Source organism: Phascolarctos cinereus, unplaced genomic scaffold (genome assembly GCF_003287225.1).
Source record: "Phascolarctos cinereus isolate Bilbo 61053 unplaced genomic scaffold, phaCin_HiC Scaffold_5;HRSCAF=322, whole genome shotgun sequence".
Classification (NCBI taxonomy): Eukaryota; Metazoa; Chordata; class Mammalia; order Diprotodontia; family Phascolarctidae; genus Phascolarctos; species Phascolarctos cinereus.
The window spans coordinates 270296330-270317565 of NW_027555958.1; the positions used below are offsets into that span (position 1 = coordinate 270296330).

The 21236-nt window shown below is 38.3% G+C and overlaps 1 protein-coding gene across 5 annotated transcripts in view; it reads left to right on the plus strand.

The window, feature by feature from the left end:
* RPTOR (regulatory associated protein of MTOR complex 1) overlaps positions 1-21236 on the plus strand; it is a 508936-nt gene that overhangs the window by 444048 nt on the left and 43652 nt on the right. For all 5 annotated transcript variants that reach the window (XM_078155853.1, XM_078155851.1, XM_078155852.1 and 2 more), the window contains 4 exons: positions 3622-3727; positions 14375-14489; positions 15150-15274; positions 19936-20040. In XM_078155853.1, the coding sequence (XP_078011979.1) occupies positions 3622-3727; positions 14375-14489; positions 15150-15274; positions 19936-20040 (451 nt within the window). The remainder of the gene's footprint in view (positions 1-3621; positions 3728-14374; positions 14490-15149; positions 15275-19935; positions 20041-21236) is intronic.

Sequence of the window (21236 nt, forward strand, 5' to 3'; positions counted from 1 at the left end):
TCTAAGAAATGATGAGCAAGATGCTTTCAGAAAAACCTGGAAAGACTTGCATGGGCTGATGCAGAGTGAAATATACAGTATACAAAGTAACAGCAATATTGTGAGATGATCAGCTGTGAATGACTCAGCTATTCTTAGCAATACAGTGATCCAAGGCAATTCCGAAGGACTTATGATGAAAAATGTTATTTCTCCCCAGAGAAATAGTTGATACCATCTGAATACAGATTGAAGCATAATTTTTTTTACATTCTTTATTTTTCTTGTGGGTTTTTTTTTGTTTTGATCTATGTTTTCTTTCACAACATGACTGTTAAGGATATGTTTTTCATGACTATACATGTATAACCTACATCAAATTGCCTGCCTTCTCAGTGTGATGGAGTGGGGAGGGAAGAAGGGAGAGAATTTGGAATTCAAAGTTTTAAAAATGAATGTTAAAATTGTTTTTACATGTAACTGGGAAAAAATAGAATACTAAATAAAAGCTAACAAAAAAAAATAAGGTAGTTTTGAACATTCTGTCTCAAGCTATGTTTTTCCTCTGGAGATGAGCTTAATCACCCATGAGTTGGATCTGTAGTAGGGAGGAAACACTGACCTTAATCCAAATAACCCAGAACTGAATTTGAACAGCATATAAGGCTTCTTAGAGCTTTAGCAAATAACAATTTTCCAAACTTCGTATCAACAGAAATATCCATTTCCAGCATCCTTGTTGTTGTTGTTGACAATAAGTGCCATTTATGTAGCACTTTAAGATTTCCAAAGCACTTTATATGCATTAGCTCATTTCAGCCTTGTAACAATGCTGGGATATAGTACCTACTATAGATTTTATTATCCCCATTTTACAGATAACAAAACTGATGCTCAGAGAAGGTAAGTGAGTGACTTACCCTTGGTTATACATCTAGTATCTGTACCAGATATAGGCTTTGAACGCAAGTTCAATAACATTTTAATATCCAGTTTTAGTTTATGAGTATCTAACCCAAGATTTCTTGATGTAATGTAGGGAAAGGAAAACAACAGTTTTCTATTATTATACCACAGCGAATTTTTGAAATTCACTATTGTCTTATTTTCTCTAAACTTGATAACTCTGATTCCTTTGGCATATAAAGTAGACAAGCACAACTTTAAGCTGTCCTCCTTCCTAATATCTTATATTTTCATTTCTGAAAATAGAAAATATATCCATTCCTCCACTAGGTACATATGTGTATATTTAATATAACACTATTGCATGGAGAGATAGATGCAGAAAATACACCCATGGTTCTGATCCTTTACCTTTCCACTTTTGCTAAGAGCCCAAATAATTTGTTATAAGAATGCTTTGTAGTTGATTGTCAACCTCAGAGGTAGGCCTATTGATTCCATAGCATTACCACTAACTCTCAGAACCTTATTCAAAAGTTTGAGTACTGTTTGGCTGTGCCTTAGTTGGGATGCATAGAAGCTCTGATGTGGTAGCACAGAACATTTCTGCAACCCATGCATGCTGACCAAGGGAATCTAGACAAAACACTTAGAGCTGGTTTATATCAGACTAATTCTTATTCTTATATGTTTAGAGAAGTAGAGTGGGTTTTTTTAAAATTAGTTAATATTTTCACTTAATAATCATTTATTTTTCTCTCTCCACTTCCTCCACCCCCAGTGGAGGGGAGGACCCTTTGTAAAAAATATGCATAGTCATACAAAACATGTATGCCTCATTCTGCACCTTGTGTCTATTACTTCTCTGTCAAGAGATGGATAGCATGCTTACTTTGCTCTGCACCAGAGAACTAGGATCTTACCCAAGTTACCTTTGGTTTAAGGGGGAAACAAGGAAATAGATAATAAGCTGGCTCAATATTGAGAGATGTCCTTGATAACTTTCCTGGAAATAACCTCCCTTGTGTCCAATAGAAGTAGAATGCCTTGTTGAATCCAGTTTGGCATTTTGCGAAGTGAAATAGGTGTAAAGGGAAAGCTGAGAAGAGGTAGCAAACCAGTAGCAAAGGTGACTCCTCAAGAAGAGAGAAGTGAAGGATACCTTTTGCCTCACCCCCAACCTTTCATTCCTCTCCACTTCATGCTCTTCTACAGCCTGTACCATACACCACTTTTCTCACCCACTCTACACCAGCACTAATCATCACATTATCATCACTGATACAGATTATGCGGTAAAATACTAGAAACTCTGCAGTATATCACTGCAAGTTACAAAAATTTAGCATCTAACAATACTTAGAGACAATCTGGTGGTTGGAATTATACTCCAGAAGCCCCCAGTTCTTTATAAGCTAATAGATAACAAGTCCTTGAACTATGCATGTAAACCTCTAAATATCCTTAAGAATTTAGCAAATAAACTGTACTAGCACCAGACTATTATGAAGTATATCACAAACATGATATGGTCCACAAAATTTTAAAAACATTTTTAATAGATATCATCATGCTGAATACATATAATCTCCAAACAGCATGGAAGGAAAAGCTCTCAAACTATGGAGACCTACAGGACAAGATTAAAGTCATGTATGTAGAAACCGGATCATATGTCATCACTGGTGTCCTATATGTTACTAGAGTTCTTCCCAAAGAAGCGTTCAGAGAACCTGCAAAAAAAAAAATCCTAACATTTTAGTTGTTGTTATTGTTGTTTTTCAGTCATGTTTGACTTTTTGTGACCCCATTTGGAATTTTCTTGTCAAAAATCCTAGAGTGGCTTGCCGTTTCCTTCTCCAGCTCATTTTACAGATTAGGAAACCAAGCAAACAGGGTTCAGTGATTTGCCCAGCTAGTAAATGTCTGAGATCAGATTTGAACTCAGGAAGATGAGCCTCCTTGACTCCAGGCCCAGCACTCTATCCACTGTGCCACCTAGCTGCCCTAGCACTCTCTCAGTTTCAAAAGTAGGTATTTTATCCAGCTGTACAATAGTCTCCCCCAAAAATCAAATATAAAAGAATAATAGCAAAATAATAATAGCAATGACTTCTCCTTTGCCATTTATATCTGAACCCCTCAAAAAGATGAGAAGAGTTAATAATGATGTTGGCAATGATGACAACTCATATTTGTAAAGCACTTTAGGTTTATAAAATATTTACCTTGGAAAGTAGATAGTACAAATATGATTATCCGTAATTGAGACAGTTCTCAACCAGAAGGTGAAATGGCTTGCTCAGTGTTATACAGAAAGTTAAGAGTCAAGGCTGGAATTTCAATCCATTCTTCTCAGTACAAAGTCCATTAAACTTCCCACTGCCTCCACCCACCAACTGTAGGCCCTACCCCAGGAGCCCTGTCAAGCTGTCCACATATATACTTTCTTCTTTCTCCATTTTGGATATACATTGCAATATAATGGCTCTCCAACTATTAGCCACTTAATCACAGGACTTAAAAATGGGAAGCCCTTTAAATGCTCTTTATTCTGGCTGTCTATTTTTACACATCAAAAGACATTTGGCCCTGACCAAAATGCCATTTTTCTCCAGACCAACTCCATCATTTATTTTAGCATTTAAGGAAAACATGAAGAAAAAGACTTTTTTTCAAATGTTCTTTCAGGCCACAGAGCTTGATTTCATCTTTTGTTGTTGTTGTTGTTCAAAGATCCCAGAAGAACATGACCTAGAGAGCCAAATCCGAAAAGAGCGAGAGTGGCGGTTTCTACGAAACACACGTGTGAGGAAGCAAGCACAGCAGATCATCCAGAAGGGTAAGTAGGGCCTCCACACATATAATACCTGAAATGCTACATTTGACTTGCTTCTTTTCCACTTTCAGAATTGAGGAGTGGGAAGGAGACTTTTTTTCCTATTGAAGAAAACTACCCATTAAGATTTTTTTCTTTCTTCAGTATGGATACTTCCTTTGTAGATCGTAAGCCCTCTGTGCTTTCATAGGTGGTCTTCATGATTTGCTTTGACCAAGAATTTCATCACCATACAACTAATCTGCTATTGAGTTCCTGCAGATTTAGCCAGGTTGATCTATATGAAACAGATAAGCATTCAGTACAGGGCCCTTATTGGAAGCATCATGAACTTGGGAGAATCTGCCAGATCTTTCTCTCTACTGACAGAGTTTTTGAGAAAATAGAAACACTTCCATGCTGTGATGAGGCATCAGTGTCAGAAGCAGATGAGGACAATTGGACATTTTCTCCTTAACCTATGTAGCGGCCTGCACTTTTCATAGTCCAGAATGGGCAGGAACAGAAGTACACAAAACCTCTGGGAGATAACCCTAACAGTTTAATATTGTGGAAATTTGTGCATCTACTTTGCAGATCCTCTGACTCCATGAATATCAAAGAATCTCAGAATGAAGGGATTTGAAGTAATTTAAACCAACTAATACCTGAAAAAGAATTGCCCCTGTAAAAATAACCAATAATTATTCATCCCATTGCCTCTGAAGCAGTCCGTTCTCTTTTTGGGTAGCTCTAATTATTAAGAAGTTTTTCCTAAATTTCCTTTTGCTTAAAAAAAATCTTTTTTTTTAAATTTCCAACATTCTTTTTTTAATTTGAGTTCCAAATTCTCTTTCACCAGCCCCTCCCCCACCTACTGAGAAGGTAAACAATGATATCGATTATACCTGTGAAATCATGTAAAATATCTTCATATTAACCATGTCACAAAAAAAGGCAAGAAAAATAAAATGAAAAAAATTGTACTTCAATTTGCAATCAGAATTCATCAGTTCTCTCTCTCTGGAAGTGAATAATATTTTTCATCATGATTTCTTCAGAATCATCTTGGACCTTTGTATTAGTCAGAGTAGCTAAGTCTTTCACAGTTGATCATCATTACAATATTGCTGTTACTGTATAAAATGATGTCCTGGTTCTGCTCACTTCACTCTGCATCAGTTCATATAAGTCCTCCCAGATTTTTCTGAAGTCACCCCCCTCTCCATTTCTTATAGCACAGTAATATTTCATCACAATCATGTACCACATCTTGTTCAACCATTCCTCAATTGATGGACATCCTCTCAATTTCCAATTCCTTGCCACCACAGAAAGGGGTTCTGTAAATATTTTTATACCTATAGGACCTTTTCCTTTTTCTTTGACCTCTTTGGAATACTGACTTAGTAGTTATATTGCTGGGCCAAGGAGTATTTTATGTACATTTTCATAGCACTTTGGGCATAATTCCAAATTGTTCTCCAGAATGGTTGGACCAATTCACAGCTCCACATTAGTGTCTCTATTTTTCCCTGTCCTCTCCAGCCTTTGTCATTTTCATTTTCTATAATGTTAGTCAGTCTGATAGATTGTTTTAGAGTTGTTTTCATTTGCCTTTCTCTAATCAGTATTAATTTAGAACATTTCTAAATCTCTTTCTTTAAAACTCCCAGCGATTGTCCCTAGATTTGCCCTGTAATGCAAGCAGAAATGGTCTAATCTCTCTTAATGTGTTATGGTCATTCATGTACTTGAAGATACTTAACATGACCACTCTGTCTCTCTATCTCTCCTGTGCTTTTCCTTTTCCCTCCCCCCTGCCAAATTTTCTCCAGACTAAACATCATCAGATTTCAGCCAGTCTTATGGTATTGTACCTTCTCCATCCTGATTGTCCTCCTTGGGAAAAATCTCCAGCCCATCTTCCACTCAGACTCCAAAGTGATTTTCTTAAAGCACAGGTCCAGTCATATCACCTCACTGCTCAGTCAACTTCTGCTAAAGTTAATATCACCTCCAGAAGCAATATCACCTCCTCTGTTTGGTATTCAAAGTCCTTTATAATCCTGCCCACCCCCCATTCACCTTTCCAGTTGTATACGTTATACTCCCCTACTACCTTCATCCTGCATATACACTGCAATTCCGTGACACTGGCTTCCTTGCTATTTCTCAAACAAGGCACTCCATCCCCAACCCTGGGCCTACAGTCCCTTGTGCATAGCATGGGATAGTCACGGCCTGTGGTGCCAGAGCTTTGCTCACCACTAACATAGTCTTCAAGAAACCAGGGTTATGAGGATAGAGCACTAGCCCTGGAGTCAGGAGGACCTGAATTCAAATCCAGCCTCAGACACATAACACTCACTAGCTGTGTGACTCTGGGCATGTCACTTAACCCCAATTGCCTCACCCAAAAAAAAAAAAAGAAGAACAGAAAGAAACCAGGGTTACCTCTAAATCATGATGAGGTTTCTGGGGTGCTGCTATTAACATATATTCAGTTTGCAATGAACTAAAAACACCCAGATCATTTTTTGGTTTTGTTTTGTATTTTTTGTTTGTTAAGCTGTCAGCTAGATGTCTCAGTGCGTAGAGTGCTGGACTTGGAGTCAGGGAAAATGTGTGTTCAAGTCCTGCCTCTCCCTGTACTGACTGACTGTGTGATCCTGGTCATATCATTTAACTTCTTTGAGCCTCAGTTTCCTCATCACAGGGTTGTTGTGAGGATTAAATAAGATAACATATAAAGTGCTTTGCAAATTTTAAAGCTCTATGCAAATGTTTGTACTGTAAATGCTAACTGTTTTGTTTTGGGTTCAGGGTTTTTAGAATTTTTTGATTAGTCAGCGTTTTTTTCTCCCTCTCACTTCCATTCCTACAGTGTCTGTGTCCCAAATTGTACATCTCATTTTGCATCTTAATTCTATCACCTCTTTGACATGAGGTAGTTAGCCTGCTTCATTACTGGTCCTCCACAATTGTAGTTAGTCATTGCAATGCACTGCCAAGTTAAGGTTTTCAGTATTGTTTGTCTTTACAATGTTGTTATCAAAAGTAAATTGTTTTTCTATTCTTTTTACTTTATTCTGTATCATTTCATACAAGTCTTCCCAGGTTTCTCTGAGCCCATCTCTTATGTCATTTCTTATGGCACACTGCTGTTCCATTCATACACCATGACACGTTCTGCCATTCTCTAATTGATGGCCTTATAGTTTCCATGTCTTTGCCACTACAAAAAGAGTAGATGTGAATTTTTTTTTGCATGTCTGGATCTCTTTTCTCTTTGTCTTTTGAATCCCCAGATCTTTTTCATACAAACGCCTCTCTAGCTTTACCTTCCTTATCTTATGTTTAGGAAATTGGGTTTTTGAACCAAGATATAAGACTTTATGCTTCTCCCAGTTAATCTTCTTGGGTTCAATCCAATATTCCAGCCAGTTGAGATCTTTTAAAATAATAGCTAACATTTATATAGTGCTTACTATGTGCCAAGCACTGTGTTAAGGACTTTACAATCCTAAATCTATCATCCAACATGTAAGTTATCCCTTGTAGCTTTGTTTCATCACTCATTCAGTAAGCATGACATGTTGCCTTTCTTAGTTATTGATCAATATGTTAAACTGCACAGGACCTAGTGCAGGTACCTGAGTCAATCCACTAAAGCAGGGGTGGGGAACCTGCAGCCTCAAGGCCACATGTGGCCTCTAGGTCTTGTGTGAGGCCTTTTGACTGAGTCCAAGTTTTATAGAACAGATCCTTTTATTAAGGGGATTTATTCTGTGACATCTGGATTCAAGTCAATGAGCTGCACTTGAGGACCTAGAAGGCCACATGTGGCCTTGGGTCCACAGATTCCCCACCCCTTCACTAGAGACTGCTTTGCAAGTTGACATTGAACCATTAATTATTTTTTGTGCCCAGCCATTCAGTCAATTCTAAATATGCCTCATTGTACTATTCTTTAGCCTACATCCCTTTATCTTGATTCCAGGAATAATGTGAGAAACTGATAAGTACTTCACTAAAATCTACATAATCTCTAATTACTACACCTTTGTTCTACCCATCTGGTAACCCTGTCAAAAAAGGAAAATAAGGGGCAGCTAGGTCATGTAGTGGATAGACCACCAGCCCTGGAGTCAAGAGGACCTGATTCAATTGTGGCCTCAGATACTTGACATTTACTAGCTCTGTGACCCTGGGAAAGTCACTTAACCCCATTGCCTAGCCAAAAAACAAAACAAAACACAAAAAAATTTAAAGAAAAAAAAGGAAAACAGATTACTCCGATGTGACTCTCTTTAATAAGTCCATGCCTACTCTTGATGACCCTTGCTTCCTGTTGTGGAAGCAGTAAACACAGAATCTGGGAGTTTGAAGGTCATCTAGTCCACCTGGCCTCTTTAATAATACATTTTAAGTTTCACCAAGTATCCACATCAAAATCACCAGCCTAACATTAGCAATACCTATTCTCTTCCTTATTTTGAAAATTGGGACAGTTGCTATTGTTTAGTACTGTGGTACAATAATACATATCTTTTAAGTCTAAATAGGTTGTTGAGTTCTATGTGCATTCACAACAATCCTATTAGACAAAATTCTCCCTTTCTCATTGGAATTGTTCTTCTTTGTGTCTTCAGAACTTCATTTTGTAGAGCTTCTAGCCTTTCTGAGCTGATAGGATCTTATTTATACTTTCTCTGTAACCATAAAATCTACTCTTCCAAAATCTAGCATGCATGTCAGATTATGACTACCTTTCTCTTCCTCTTCCATCATTTCTCCCAGTGTTACCATCATTTCTACTTCAACATATAACTCCTTGTAAGTGGTCCTAAATAGCCATTTTCTTCATTGTTTTCTCATCATCAAGAAGAAATCAGCTCTGAAGTTCACACCTCCTCAGCACCTCCTGTCCCTAGGGGATTCTCCCTTCCTCTCATTGGAGAGGGGGGGTGAGGGGGGTAGAATGTGGTACTGCTTCTAGATCCTCAGTTTGAGGAACTCGCCTCACCATTTCCCACCTGGCTTCTTTCCTGGCTTGTGTGATCACCAGAATTTCATCATTCTGCAAGATGTGATCTACTCTGAAACTCACAACTCAGATCATTTCCCACCCTGGCTGCAGGGCCTCATCTTGCCCTCATGCTGGGTAACCACCTCTCCTACCCCCCTCTAGCCTTTCAGCTTCTTTCTGTATGTTTTCTTCCCCCATTAGATTGCAAGCTCTTTCAGGTCAGGAACTGTCTTCTACCTTTCTTTGCATCCTCTGAACTTAGCATGGTAACTGGCACATAGTAAGTGCTTAATAAATGTTTATTGACTCTGATTGATTCTAGTTTTAGAAAGATAAAGTTATTATTAAGGCAAACCAAGACATTATTAGCTACTCTGCTTTACTCAGAGAACTATGACATAACTGAAGAATTCAAATTCCCCATCACTGCTATACTTCTGTGCCAGCATTGTGATCTGGTTCCCAAAGTCTTCATTGGTTTTCTCTTTCTATCTAAGTAGTCCATAATATACTTTGCTAACAATATCATCTCCATTGCTACCTCCTTCAATCTTCACCCAAATTCTCTCCATCCTATATTATCTCACTTGACCTTCACAATAATCCTGTGAATTCATTAGTATAGATTCTCCATATTCCAGACAAGTAAACTGTAGTACATAGAGCTAGTGACTTGCTCAAGGTCACCCAGGTAGAACATTGTTTGTGGAAGAATTTGGATTAAGTCCTTCCTGACTCCAAATACAGCACTCTACAACACACCAAATGGCTTTTCATCAGGTAAGTATCAGAAATAAATTTGGAGGAAAGAACAAATGACTTATATCATATCTATATTATTCCTGAAGAGCCCAAACCATAGTGTGTTTGCTGATTTGTTACCCATACCGATCAGATGTACAAAAATGATCTTTGCAGAGAAATAAAGTACATGTACAGTGTACCACTCAGTAAAGTCTAGTGATGAAAGAGCCCGGTTTAATCAGAATAAACACCAAAAGAAGAGTAGCTGGGGGGTTTTTTTTCAGTGTGAGCTAGCAAATTAAGGGTGGGCTTTCCCCTTTTGAGAAATGATGCAACTATACCATTTTAAGCGAATGCAGAAACTCTAAGGGCCTTGGGTTTGCAAGTCAGCAGCCAGAGCCTTCAAGAACTATACTGATTGTAGATGATGGGTCCAGCACTGCCAAAGGAGATCTAGCAAGAAATCAATAATTTAGAAACTCTTAACAGATTCTATTGATTTACCATTTTGGCCTTTCTCCCTGTCCCGTAAGGTTCTGATGAATAATATGTGTTACTTTTTTAAAGCCGTAAGAAGGGCTCGATAAGATAAACTCTTGTCGCTCTCAGCTGAGCTAAAGGGTACTGCCAGAGCGGCGCCTTTGTCAAATGCCATTCCAATTATTCATCCGTCCAAACCAGGTTATTTAGCTAAGCTGAATTATGTGATTTCATAATATTCACCAGGCATCTAAATGGTTCTAGTATACACCCTTGCTCCACTGAGCATAACAAATGATTGTTTACTTCTCAAGCCCAGTGATATTTCTGAAACACTTTTATGGATAGCCTCATTTACACTTATGGGCTTTTTTTTTCCCTTTTATTATGTCTCTGGCTCATGTTTCATTAACAGGTATATTCAGTGCACTATTGAAAGCTAATCTTGGTTCTTTATAACTTTTCATGTCTTCATGAGATAGCAGTCAGCAAAATAGGTAAAGCTCACAAATGTTTGGAAATTTATCATCTTAGAGGCAGCTGGTGGTACAGTGGGTACAATGCTATGCCTAAAATCAGGAAGACCTGAATTCAAATTTGACCTCAGTCACTTACTAGTTGTGTGACTCTGGGCAAGTCACTTAACCTCTATTTACTTCAATTTCTTCAACTATTAAATGGGTACAATAATAGCATCTACCTTGCACAGTTGTTGTGAGAATCAAATGAGGTAATATTTATAAAAAGGGCTTGGCACAGTGCCTGGCACATACTGGGCATTATATAGATGCTTTTTCTGCTTTACCTCATTTGATGTCTCCTTTACCAGCTGCCTCCATCCTTCCTTTCTAGCCTTATTTTTACTTCATTCATCTTCATGCATTTTACATTCCAGCCAAATTAGATACTAGCCAATCTCATCCTGCCAACTTTTACTTGCAAGCCCATCCCCTCCTGCTTTGAATACTCTCCATCCTCACCTATTAAAATCTTTCTCTTCAAGTCTCAACGCAGGTAGCACCTCCTCCAAAAAGCATTTCTATATCTTCCTAGGTAAAGTGGAACTAGATCATTCTCTGAAACCAGTGTTCAACACCTTACTTCCCTCAACTGTTATATCCAGAAATTATTTTCCTTAGAGGATGGAAGTTCTCTGAGACCTCAGCCTTTCAGTTTAAATTTCTTAAATGAATTGGTTAACCTATTGCTCAAGACAATCTATTGCTGAATCTGCCTCAGACAGTTAATAGCTAGAGGCTATCTGGGCCTGTGACATTAAAAGAGAGTTTCTACGGTAGTGTTTCAGGTCAGAATTAAATAGTAAAATTATATCTAGGTGTTCAGGAAACCAAAGCTGGGATTTTGCAAACAGAATAGGCCATCTTTGTGTAGACCAGATTTAGATTCACTTTCTCAGACTTAGTAAAGTGGGATGAGATGTGTTTGTCAGGAGGACTGTTGAACTGCTATAAAAATAAGCAAAGGAGAGATTGCAAGATGTCAAAATAGCACCTGTATACTTAAAACTGAGAATGACTGAACACTAATTTTAAATCATGCCCTCTTTCAATTATTTATCATATTCAGAGTTTGGGTTCAGTATTGCCTTTATTTGAAAACCAACAAAGTTTAACACTTTGAACCAGATTAACCAAGTAAGTAAACTCTGTTATCAGCCAGAGGACCAGTCTCACCCATTGAGAGTCCTATACTCGGATGGTTGATTTTTCTCCATTTTCTATTTTCCATTCCATGCTCCATTTCCCTTTATTACCCCTGGTCCATCCTTCAGCTGCATCCTCAATGGTAGTGGATCTCTTGTGCTAACATCCATAATGTACATATGGTTTCTTAATAATTTGAGAATCTGAAGTATCACCTTTGCCTTTAACTTCTTTGGATCAAAACTATATCTAGAGTTCTACCATCAAAATATTAAAGTGAAAATGAAGAACACATGAAAGCTGTACTGTTTAGCTATTGTTGAGACCTTACAACCTGGTCATCCTTTGTCTGATTAACTTAAACTCCTTGTCATAAGGATGAAATGAGGCTGGGATGGATGTTCATAAATTGATGATAATATGTCCTATTTTTGAAGAAGTGAGATACCTAAAGAAAAAAAGAATGGTAACAAAACCATTTAATACATTAACCCTTTATCTAGCCAGTTTTTTTCAAGTACTTTCAAGAATAAGCACTTACAAATACTGTGTGCTTTGACCCCAACATCGTGATGTCATTGGTCCTCTTTGAGTACAAAGGATGAACAGCCAGATTTATTCAAGTACTTTCAAGAACAGGAACTTATAAAAACTATGAGGATACCAACACATAGAAAAAGTGTGTGTGTGTGTGTGTGTGTGTGTGCGCGCGCGTGCGTGTGTGTGTATTTCCTACTGCATAGCAAATTATGGTTGGCCATTTCATTGTTAATGCTACTTTGCATTTGTATTCCCAGAAGATATTCAAACCTTTTTTGAATGCATTTAAATTATCAGCCTATGTCATTTTTTGAGATAATAAGGTCTATGTGCTTCTTAACCACCGTACTTCTGAAAAGTAACTTTAAGAAATTCTTTCTAATTCTAATGTTTCAGGACCTTTTTTTATTCTGACCTGAGACATAAAAAAAAAATGTTTAAGAGCATTTCCACATGGAAACAAAAGAGGATTCTGAATGAAATCATGCATATTACTTGCTTTTTAGCCAATACACACACACACACACACACACACACACACACACACACACACGCACGTGCACACACATGCACACACACACACTCACACGTATTCTGCGTTTTACTTTCAAAACTGTCCTGCTTGTTTGTTCTTCTTTCTGAACTTCATTGTTTTCATATGTACATTTTTCAGTGTTACAGTGTCCCTCCTCCTCTTCTACATAACTATTGCTAACTTCCCCTCTCTCCTCAGTCCTTCTGCCTAATTAAAAATTCACAGAAGGGGATGAGGGGAACCTTGCAACAAATCAGCATAGTCAACCAAAACATAGTAGCCAAATCCAAAATTATGTATCTCTTGTGTCCATCACCTCTCTTTTAAGAAGAAGGTAATATACTTCATCATAGATCCTATTGAGACATGGTTGGTCATTGCATTGATCAGAGTTCTTAGTCTTTCAAAATTGTTTTTCTTTAAGACATTGCTGTCCTTGTATAATTATTTTCCTGGTTCTACTCATTTCATTCTGTATCACTTCATACTATATAGGATTCTTGGAAGTCATCACTTTTATTATTTCTTATGGCACAATAATATTCCATTACATTCTTATATCACATTTTGTTCAGCCATTCCCCATTTATCCAAGAGGCAATCTAAGTCCCTCCTCCTTAGGTTCTAAATTTTTTCTTCATTATACACTTTTAATCCCCTCTCTTTCCAGACATTTTTTAAGTAATAAACATTTATTAATTGCTTACTATGTGCCAGGCACTGAGCTAAAGACTGGGGATACAAAAAATGGCAAAAACACATTCCCTGTCCCCAAGGAGCTCACATTGTAATGTGACTCTAAGGGAGATAACTGGCAAAAGATATATACAGTGTAAATGGAAAATAATCTCAGAAGACAGGCGTGGGGTAGAGGGGAGGAGAGGCAGGACCAGAAGTTGCTATTTCATCTGCCGAGAAGGAAACCAGGGTGAGATGAGGTAATAGAACATCCCATTAAAGGAGACTCAGAAGTGTCCAGACAGGTAGGAGGCAAACCAAGAGAAAGTGATGTCATGAAGAGACAAGAGGATGACTGACAGTGTCAGAGCCTGGGGAGGTGCCAAGAAGGACTGAACAAAGGCCATTGGATTTGGCAGTAGAGGTCATTGGTGAAAAGAGAGGAAATGGAAGCACTAAGGAGGGGGGGCTTTCTCAAAGAGTTTAGACAAGAATGAGAGGAAAAATAAAGGGCAATAGCTAACTGGGATGCTAGATTAAGTGAGGTTGGAGAAAACATAGACATGTTTGTAGCCCTCAGGAAAACAGCCAGAAGTCAAGGAGAAATTGAAGATAAAGTACAGAATGGAGATGACAATGCATATAAAGTACCAGAGAAGATGGGATGGAATGGGATCAAGGGTGCATGTAGAGGGGTTTTCCAGAGGGCATTTCCCATATGAAGAAAGAGAAGACATGATTCCTACCCTCATAAAATCTATAGTCTAAATAAATGTTGCAACAGGTAAAAAATAAGGGCAATGTTATATACAATCATACTAGCATAGACTATTCTTGCTATAGAAATTCAGATGTGCCTAGGTTTCATTCACATATGAGTATGAATCCTTTTGTATTCTCTCCAGTGTTTAGTCCAAGGCACTATACTCAATCTCTTGGTATAAGCACAGAAATTCAGATTAGTTACCAGGTACTTTCTTTTCCATTTCTTTTTGTAGGTATTACAAGACTAGATGATCAGATCTTCCTTAATAGGAACCCTGGTGTTCCCTCAGTGGTCAAATTCCACCCCTTCACCCCTTGCATAGCTGTAGCTGATAAAGACAGCATTTGGTAAGGGTCATGGTAACTACTCTCCTGAGTTCATTAAGTATTAACTAAATGTTAACTTCCACACGGTTTAACTTTACATTTGAAGGATGCTGAAATTTTGCATACTTTACCCCCATCTCTGAATGTGGGGCTCTTCCATTTTGTTCCAAATAGGGAGGTCTCAAAAATTGACTGCGAGATATCCTTCATTCCTTTTCCGGTCTCTTAAAGGTTGAAAACATCCTCTCTGTTACTCTTGACTACTGTTGAATTACAGAGGGGTGAAGCTCCAAAGTAATAACTATAGGTTAAAGGACAGTGAATCAGATGTTACGTTTTTGAGATGTGTTACTTTTATACTGTATATAAAGATAAAGTGGTTTCCTGGTTTTAGTGTACATATAATAGTCTCATCAAAACTAGATTTGTAACAGAAAGACTTGTAATGGGGATTTAATCTTATTACTTCCTCTGCAAAAGCAAGGGATGTTATGGAAAGTCATTAATTTTTAAAAAAAAAAAGCATTCAGATACCCCAAGGAGAAAAACAAGTTTAATTTGTAATAAATATAAACCTTTGTAATTGAGAAGGTACTGATTTAATAGAGATTTCTTTGTACTTCTAATAAAACAGATGCAGTTCTCACTTTCATTTTTTATTTTATCCTTATACTCACCAAGTTTTTGGGACTGGGAAAAAGGGGAGAAGTTGGACTACTTCCACAATGGAAATCCTCGCTACACTAGAGTCACTGCCATGGAGTATCTGAATGGCCAGGACTGTTCATTGCTACTGACAGCCACAGGTAAGCCACATTCCACTTGGTCAAAGAAATGGGACCAGAGGTAGGAAAGTATTATATGAGGGGCATTAGCAGGTGGACTTGGAGGCTTGGGACCTCGAGGCTGCTAAGTTGGAGGGGTAGCCATGCTTGCTATTTCAGGAAATCTGTTGTCCTGATTGTATTTCTTCTCTTCCCAATTAAAAAAAAATCTCTTGATTGGAGGTTATCATCATAAAAATGCCAAAAGATTATAAGGGAAATTACTTCAACATGAAATATCATTTAAAGGCAAAAACTTAGCCTGTGTGTTTTCATTGACATACTGTAAGACTTTCCCCAAGGCAGGCAGGTGGCACAGTGCCAGACCTAGAGTCAGAAAGACTCATTTTCCTGAGTTCAAATCTAGCCTCAGACACTTACTAGCTGTGTGACCCTGAGCAAGTCACTTAACTTTGTCTGCCTTAGCTCCTCATTGGTAAAATGAGCTAGAGAAGGAAACGGCAAGCCAATCCAGTGTCTTTGACAAGAAATCCCCAAATAGGGTCACGAAGAGTCAGATACAACTGAAACGACTGAACAGCAAGAAGACTTCCCTCAGCAGTCTGTTTCTGCCAAATCATCAATACCAGTTCCTGTCATCACCTCGAAATAGAAAGTGCAGCTTCATTTGAATTATTATTGAGTATCCCCTATATTAGACTGGAGTGGAAACTGCTTGCAGAGGAAAAGACCAAGAAGGTTGTGAGCAGATTCAACACAATGAAAAGTCAGCAGGCATTAAGAGAAATGTATGCTATTTCTGTGCTACAGGATTAAGCTACTGGCTAATTAGAAGAATGAGTGTTTGTTTATATGGATGATTCTGGTATTAGAGACTGTAAAAGGAGAATGTGATGGGTATAGGAGCTAAAACACAAGAGTAATGCAAGCAAAAACAAATGAGGTGAAATCTAGGGAGATGTTTACTGTCAGCGGAAATAAAAATGAAGACATATAAGCAACTACAGAAAAAAGCATGACAATAATTATATGAAGTCAGAGAATATTTCACATCTCAGATAAGAAAAGTGTGAAATAATAATATCAAAAGTTATAAAGAAGTACTGGAGAAAACAAACAAGGAAAGTGAAGAGGAGATGGAAGTGAAAAACGTTGTGGAATTACAATTGGATATGGAGTGTGAGGAAGAGGGAAGGGTCAGGGATGACTTTAAGGTTGCATACCTGGGTGACTAAAGTGATAGTGATGTCCTCCATAATAATAAGGAAGTTTGGAGAGGAGGAGGATTTGGGTGCAAAGATGATGAGTTACCTTTTGGCCATGTTGAATTTCAGAGCAATTTTGTTGTTGTATTTAGAGGAAAAGAAAGCTATTGAGAGATTTTAGGAATAAGAACAAAATGGGATGAGTTGAACTGCTTTTTTTGCTCCTTTGGACTGTTTGCTTCAGAATGTATTGAATATTTAAACAGTGACCAGAATTCATTGTTCTTCAGTTTCTCATATTCTCAAGAGCCTTTCAAGGCTCTATCATGAAACCTTTAACCATATAAGAATTTTTTTTCTCTGTACTGTAGCAGGCAGGACCAGAACAATTTCACTAGATGAAACCAGCTGGAGATTACATTTTGGAGTTTTCCCATTACCATAACAGGAAAAGGAAGTGAGAATAGTAGGGGAACAATATGAAGTGGTGGTTAGAGAAGATAATCAGTCAAGTCAGCAAGCACTCATTAAATGCCTGCTACATGCCAGGCACCGCGGTAAGTAGTGAAGATACAGGGAAAAGCAGAGACAGCCCTGTTCCCCCAAAGAAGCTCGCCTTTCTAAGGGAAGCGACAACATGCAAATGACTAGGCACATACATGATATATATAGGGCAGATTGGAGGTAGTCTCAGAGGGAAGGCAGAGATTGAGAAAGGCCTCTTGCGGAAGGTATGATTTGGTCTGAGTCTTGGAGGAAGCCAGGAAGCAGAGATGATGAGAAAGTATTCCAGGCATGGGGCAGCCAATGAAGAGGCACAGAATCAAGAGATGGAGGGTCCTATGAAAGGAATAGCAAGGAAGCTCTCGCTGTAGAGTACGTGAAGGGCAATAAAGTATGGTAGCAAGGAGCCAGCTTGTGATGGGCTTTACAAGCCAAACAAAGGATTTTATAATTGATCTTGGAGGTAATACGAAGTGACTGGAGTGGGCAGAGGGGAGAGGTGAAGGGCAAAGAATAGCAAAGTAAAACTTGTGCTTTAAGATTACTGGCAGGTGAGCATGAGACTAGACTGGAGTGGAGAGAGATTCCAAACCGCAGAAGAAAGGGGGACATATATGAGAAATGTTGGGAAGGCAGAAATGACAGGACCTGGCAACAGATTAGATACATTGAACGAGTGAAAGTAAAAAGTCCAAGATATCACCTAGTTGTGAGTCTAGATGATCGAAATGATGGCAGAAAGTAGCATTGACAGGAATGTGGAAGTTAGGAGGTAACTTAAGGGAAAAGATAATGATTTCTGTTTCGGACGTGTTGAGTTTAAGATGTTTTATGGGATATCAGTTCAAGATGTCCAAAAAGCAGGTAGAGATGCAAGAATGGAGGTCAGAAGAGAAGAATGAAGATAAATAGATCTGAGAATCATCAGCATAGAGATGGCAACTGAATCCATGAGTGCTGATGAGAACACCAGCCAAGATAAAATGGAGAGAGAAAAAAAGAAGCCCCGTGGGACCGAGCCTTGGCAGATACCTATAGTTAGCCAGTGTGACTTGGATGATGATTTAGCAAAAGAGACTGAGAAGACGTCAGACAGGTAGGAGGAGAACCAAGAGAGAGCAGTATCATGAAGAGGAGAAAGTATGGCAGGGAAGAGGTTCACTCACAGTGTCGGAAGTTTCAGAGAGGTCAAAAAAGATTGAAGATGAAGAAAAGGTCATTAGATTTGGCAAATAAGAAGTGACTTTGGAGAAAGCAGCTTCAGCTGAATGATAAGGTTGGAACTTCAGCTGACAAGGGTTTAGAAGAGAAAAGAGGTAGTAGAAGCACTGAGAATAGATAACTTTTTCAAGGCTTTTTAGCAAAAAAAAAAAATGGGACGAAGGACAGTAATTAGCAGGGATGTTCAGATAAAGTGAGGGTTTTTAATTTATTGTTTTTGAGAGTGAGGGAAACATATTTTGTGATTTTCTTCACCTTCATTCAACAGTACATGAAATATGAACAAGGGCAATAGAGAATGGAGTAATCCAGGGTCGAGGCTTAGCAAAACATAATCAGTAATAGGATAAGAGGCCATGGGTGTTGAATATAGAGGATAATGTAGAGTTGAATTGATTGACCAAGAGTTTGATATAGAAAAGAAAGAATCCTGTCAGCAAAAGTGTATTTTAGTATAGATGAGACTGTGGCATCCCTTTAAAAATCAAGAAAGTACTTTTAAGAGGAGGACAGATTAATGGTGAGGGTAGGGGGAAAAAAGACAGGATAAACTAAGTGTTCTTAGCTGATGAGGGAGAAAGCAAGAAGAGGAATTCAAGTTGAAAGAGGAATCATTGAGAAGTCAAAACCAAGGTGAAGGGAAAAGGATGTGAAGAAGATCAGGTTAAGATCAGAATGAGAATATTTCATTTAGTCGAACAAACATTTACTAAAGGTGCCTGCTGCATGATATAATTCTTTCCAAAGCATGAGTTGAGATTATCAGCTACAATGGGCAGATGCATTGGACAGTTCAAGGTGCCCAAATCACTAAGGGTTTTGTGAAGAAATTAATGAGTTCTGAATAATGCAAATACAAAACAGGGAAACTGAGCCAGTGAACAGGCAAGAGGCTGAAAGAAATACACCCATGTGGCTTTTTTCTTTCAATGTTCTATTTGGTATTAAGCCATAAAGGCTAGCTGTCAGGCCTAGGCCATGGCAAACACTCCCTCTAGCTCCTCTGATGAGCTCCTATCAAAATGAGGCCATGGGAAAGGTGTGTCTTCACTTAACAAAGGAAATCAAAGGAAAGGATGTTTTCCTCTGCTCAGCAGACTGAGAACTGACAATAGTGTTCTCAACTCAGTTTCTTAATCTTGATGGTCCAGCTGGTTTCAGTTGTTTCCATCACTGAAACTACAGTTTGTGTGTTGAGCATAATTAAATGATGTGGGAAGGGAGTGTGAAAGGGCATAAAAACTTTTTTTCCTTAGAAATTATTGCTTTTTTTTCTTAACACATAAAATCTTGACATAGAGAGGAGCAGAATAGGCAAAGTGAAGAATGCTGTTCAGAGTTTGGGCTTTGTCATAGTTCTTCTTACAGGTTGCAGGATTTTACAACTAGTGCTTCAATACTGATAAGAAGGAAATAACAGTCTGAGGCACTGGAGAAGCTAAAATTGGTTCAAGGACCTGTTCTGTAGTTAGCTAGGTGTGTTTGCCCATGAAAAGGAAAATAATAAAGCACCCTCACATCTTTGCAGGATGATCTTTTTTTTGGCTGGGTTGCAGAGAGAGGCATATAAAGAAAAAAGGAACAAATCAAGAAGGCTAGGTCCATTTCTTCATCAGTCAGTCTACCAAATGAAGTGACATATTCATTCTTTTTCAGTGACATAGGTCCTTTGACTGCCTGTCTCTCTCCAAAACTCCCAAATAGTGCCTGAGAGAGACGGTGCCTTTGACGTCCTTCTCTTTTCTTCTTCAGATGATGGTGCCATCAGGGTGTGGAAGAATTTTGCAGATGTGGAAAAGAACCCTGAGATGGTGACTGCCTGGCAAGGGCTTTCAGACATGTTACCAACAACAAGAGGTAGGTCTGCATGGATTTTTTTTTTAGAGTCTAAAGCATATCACCCAAGGATGCCTTTCCAGAGCTGGCTGAAGTGATCCATGTGGCTCCATTCCTCCTCCAGCAGTATCTCTGTCAGTAGCGTCTGGTTCACTTTGGGATTTCCTGGTAACACAAAACTAACCTGTTTCTCTGTCAAAATTATGATAGAATCTGATAAATATAATATAAGTGTGTTTTGGTGTGGTTTCTGTCAGTATCTCAGCCCTTCAGCATTGATTTGACTTGCCTGTTTCATTGATACGTGGAAAGTAATGTCATTGTCTTTGGTGTGGCTTAAAGTGTTTCCTAGGAGGAAATGTTGCCTGACGATTAGAACTAGGAGAGAAGGATCAAGCTTTTCCAAGTTTTAGTCTCTGTTTTCTTTGATCACTCACAGATTCCTAACATATCATGAACATTTCTTCAGTACCTCAGAAGAGCAATATTTCGGCAATGTGGTTATTCCTTCCATTGATGCAGATGACAGTCCCTCCATTCTTTATTAGATGGTTCCTTGGGTTTCTCTGACCAAAAATATTTGCCACCTACTAGCCAGCTCTCTGATAATGAGCTCTCCAAACTTAACTATTCTAGACTTCAGACCATAGTCTATTTGGCCTATACCCAAAGCCTTTCCAGCTTGGTAAGACCTTTCCTTTGGTAAGAACTTATGCTTCATTAGAATTGACTTTAAGAACCCAAAGCCATCTCCATTCGAGTACAGGAGTCACAAACAAACCATTTTATGTATCTTCATATCTAAGTTTTTTCCGTTTTTAGAACAAAAATAAAATTCCATCTTGGTGCTCCTAAAATGCAAAATGATTATCCTAAGTGTATCCCTGTTTGCACCCTAAGACCTGAAGAATAAGTGTACTGGCCACTTGCCTTCCTTGAACTAATGGGGAACAGTATTCCTGTTCTCTAAATTTAGTCAGTCTGATTACAACTGACTTATTTCATTATCACTTTGGATTGCCTGTTTATGTTTTGCACAGCATTGCATGTTGCATGTCAACTTATTACCTGCCTCCAGTTTGGACATAAATTAGTCATTTCTAGTCTGCTTGCTATTCCCTGCAGGTTTAAAGATATAGAGGAACAACATAATTCTAGTCTTGTTTTTCACCTACAACCAGACTGGGTAGCTTAGATAAGGAAATAAAGTGCTCTCA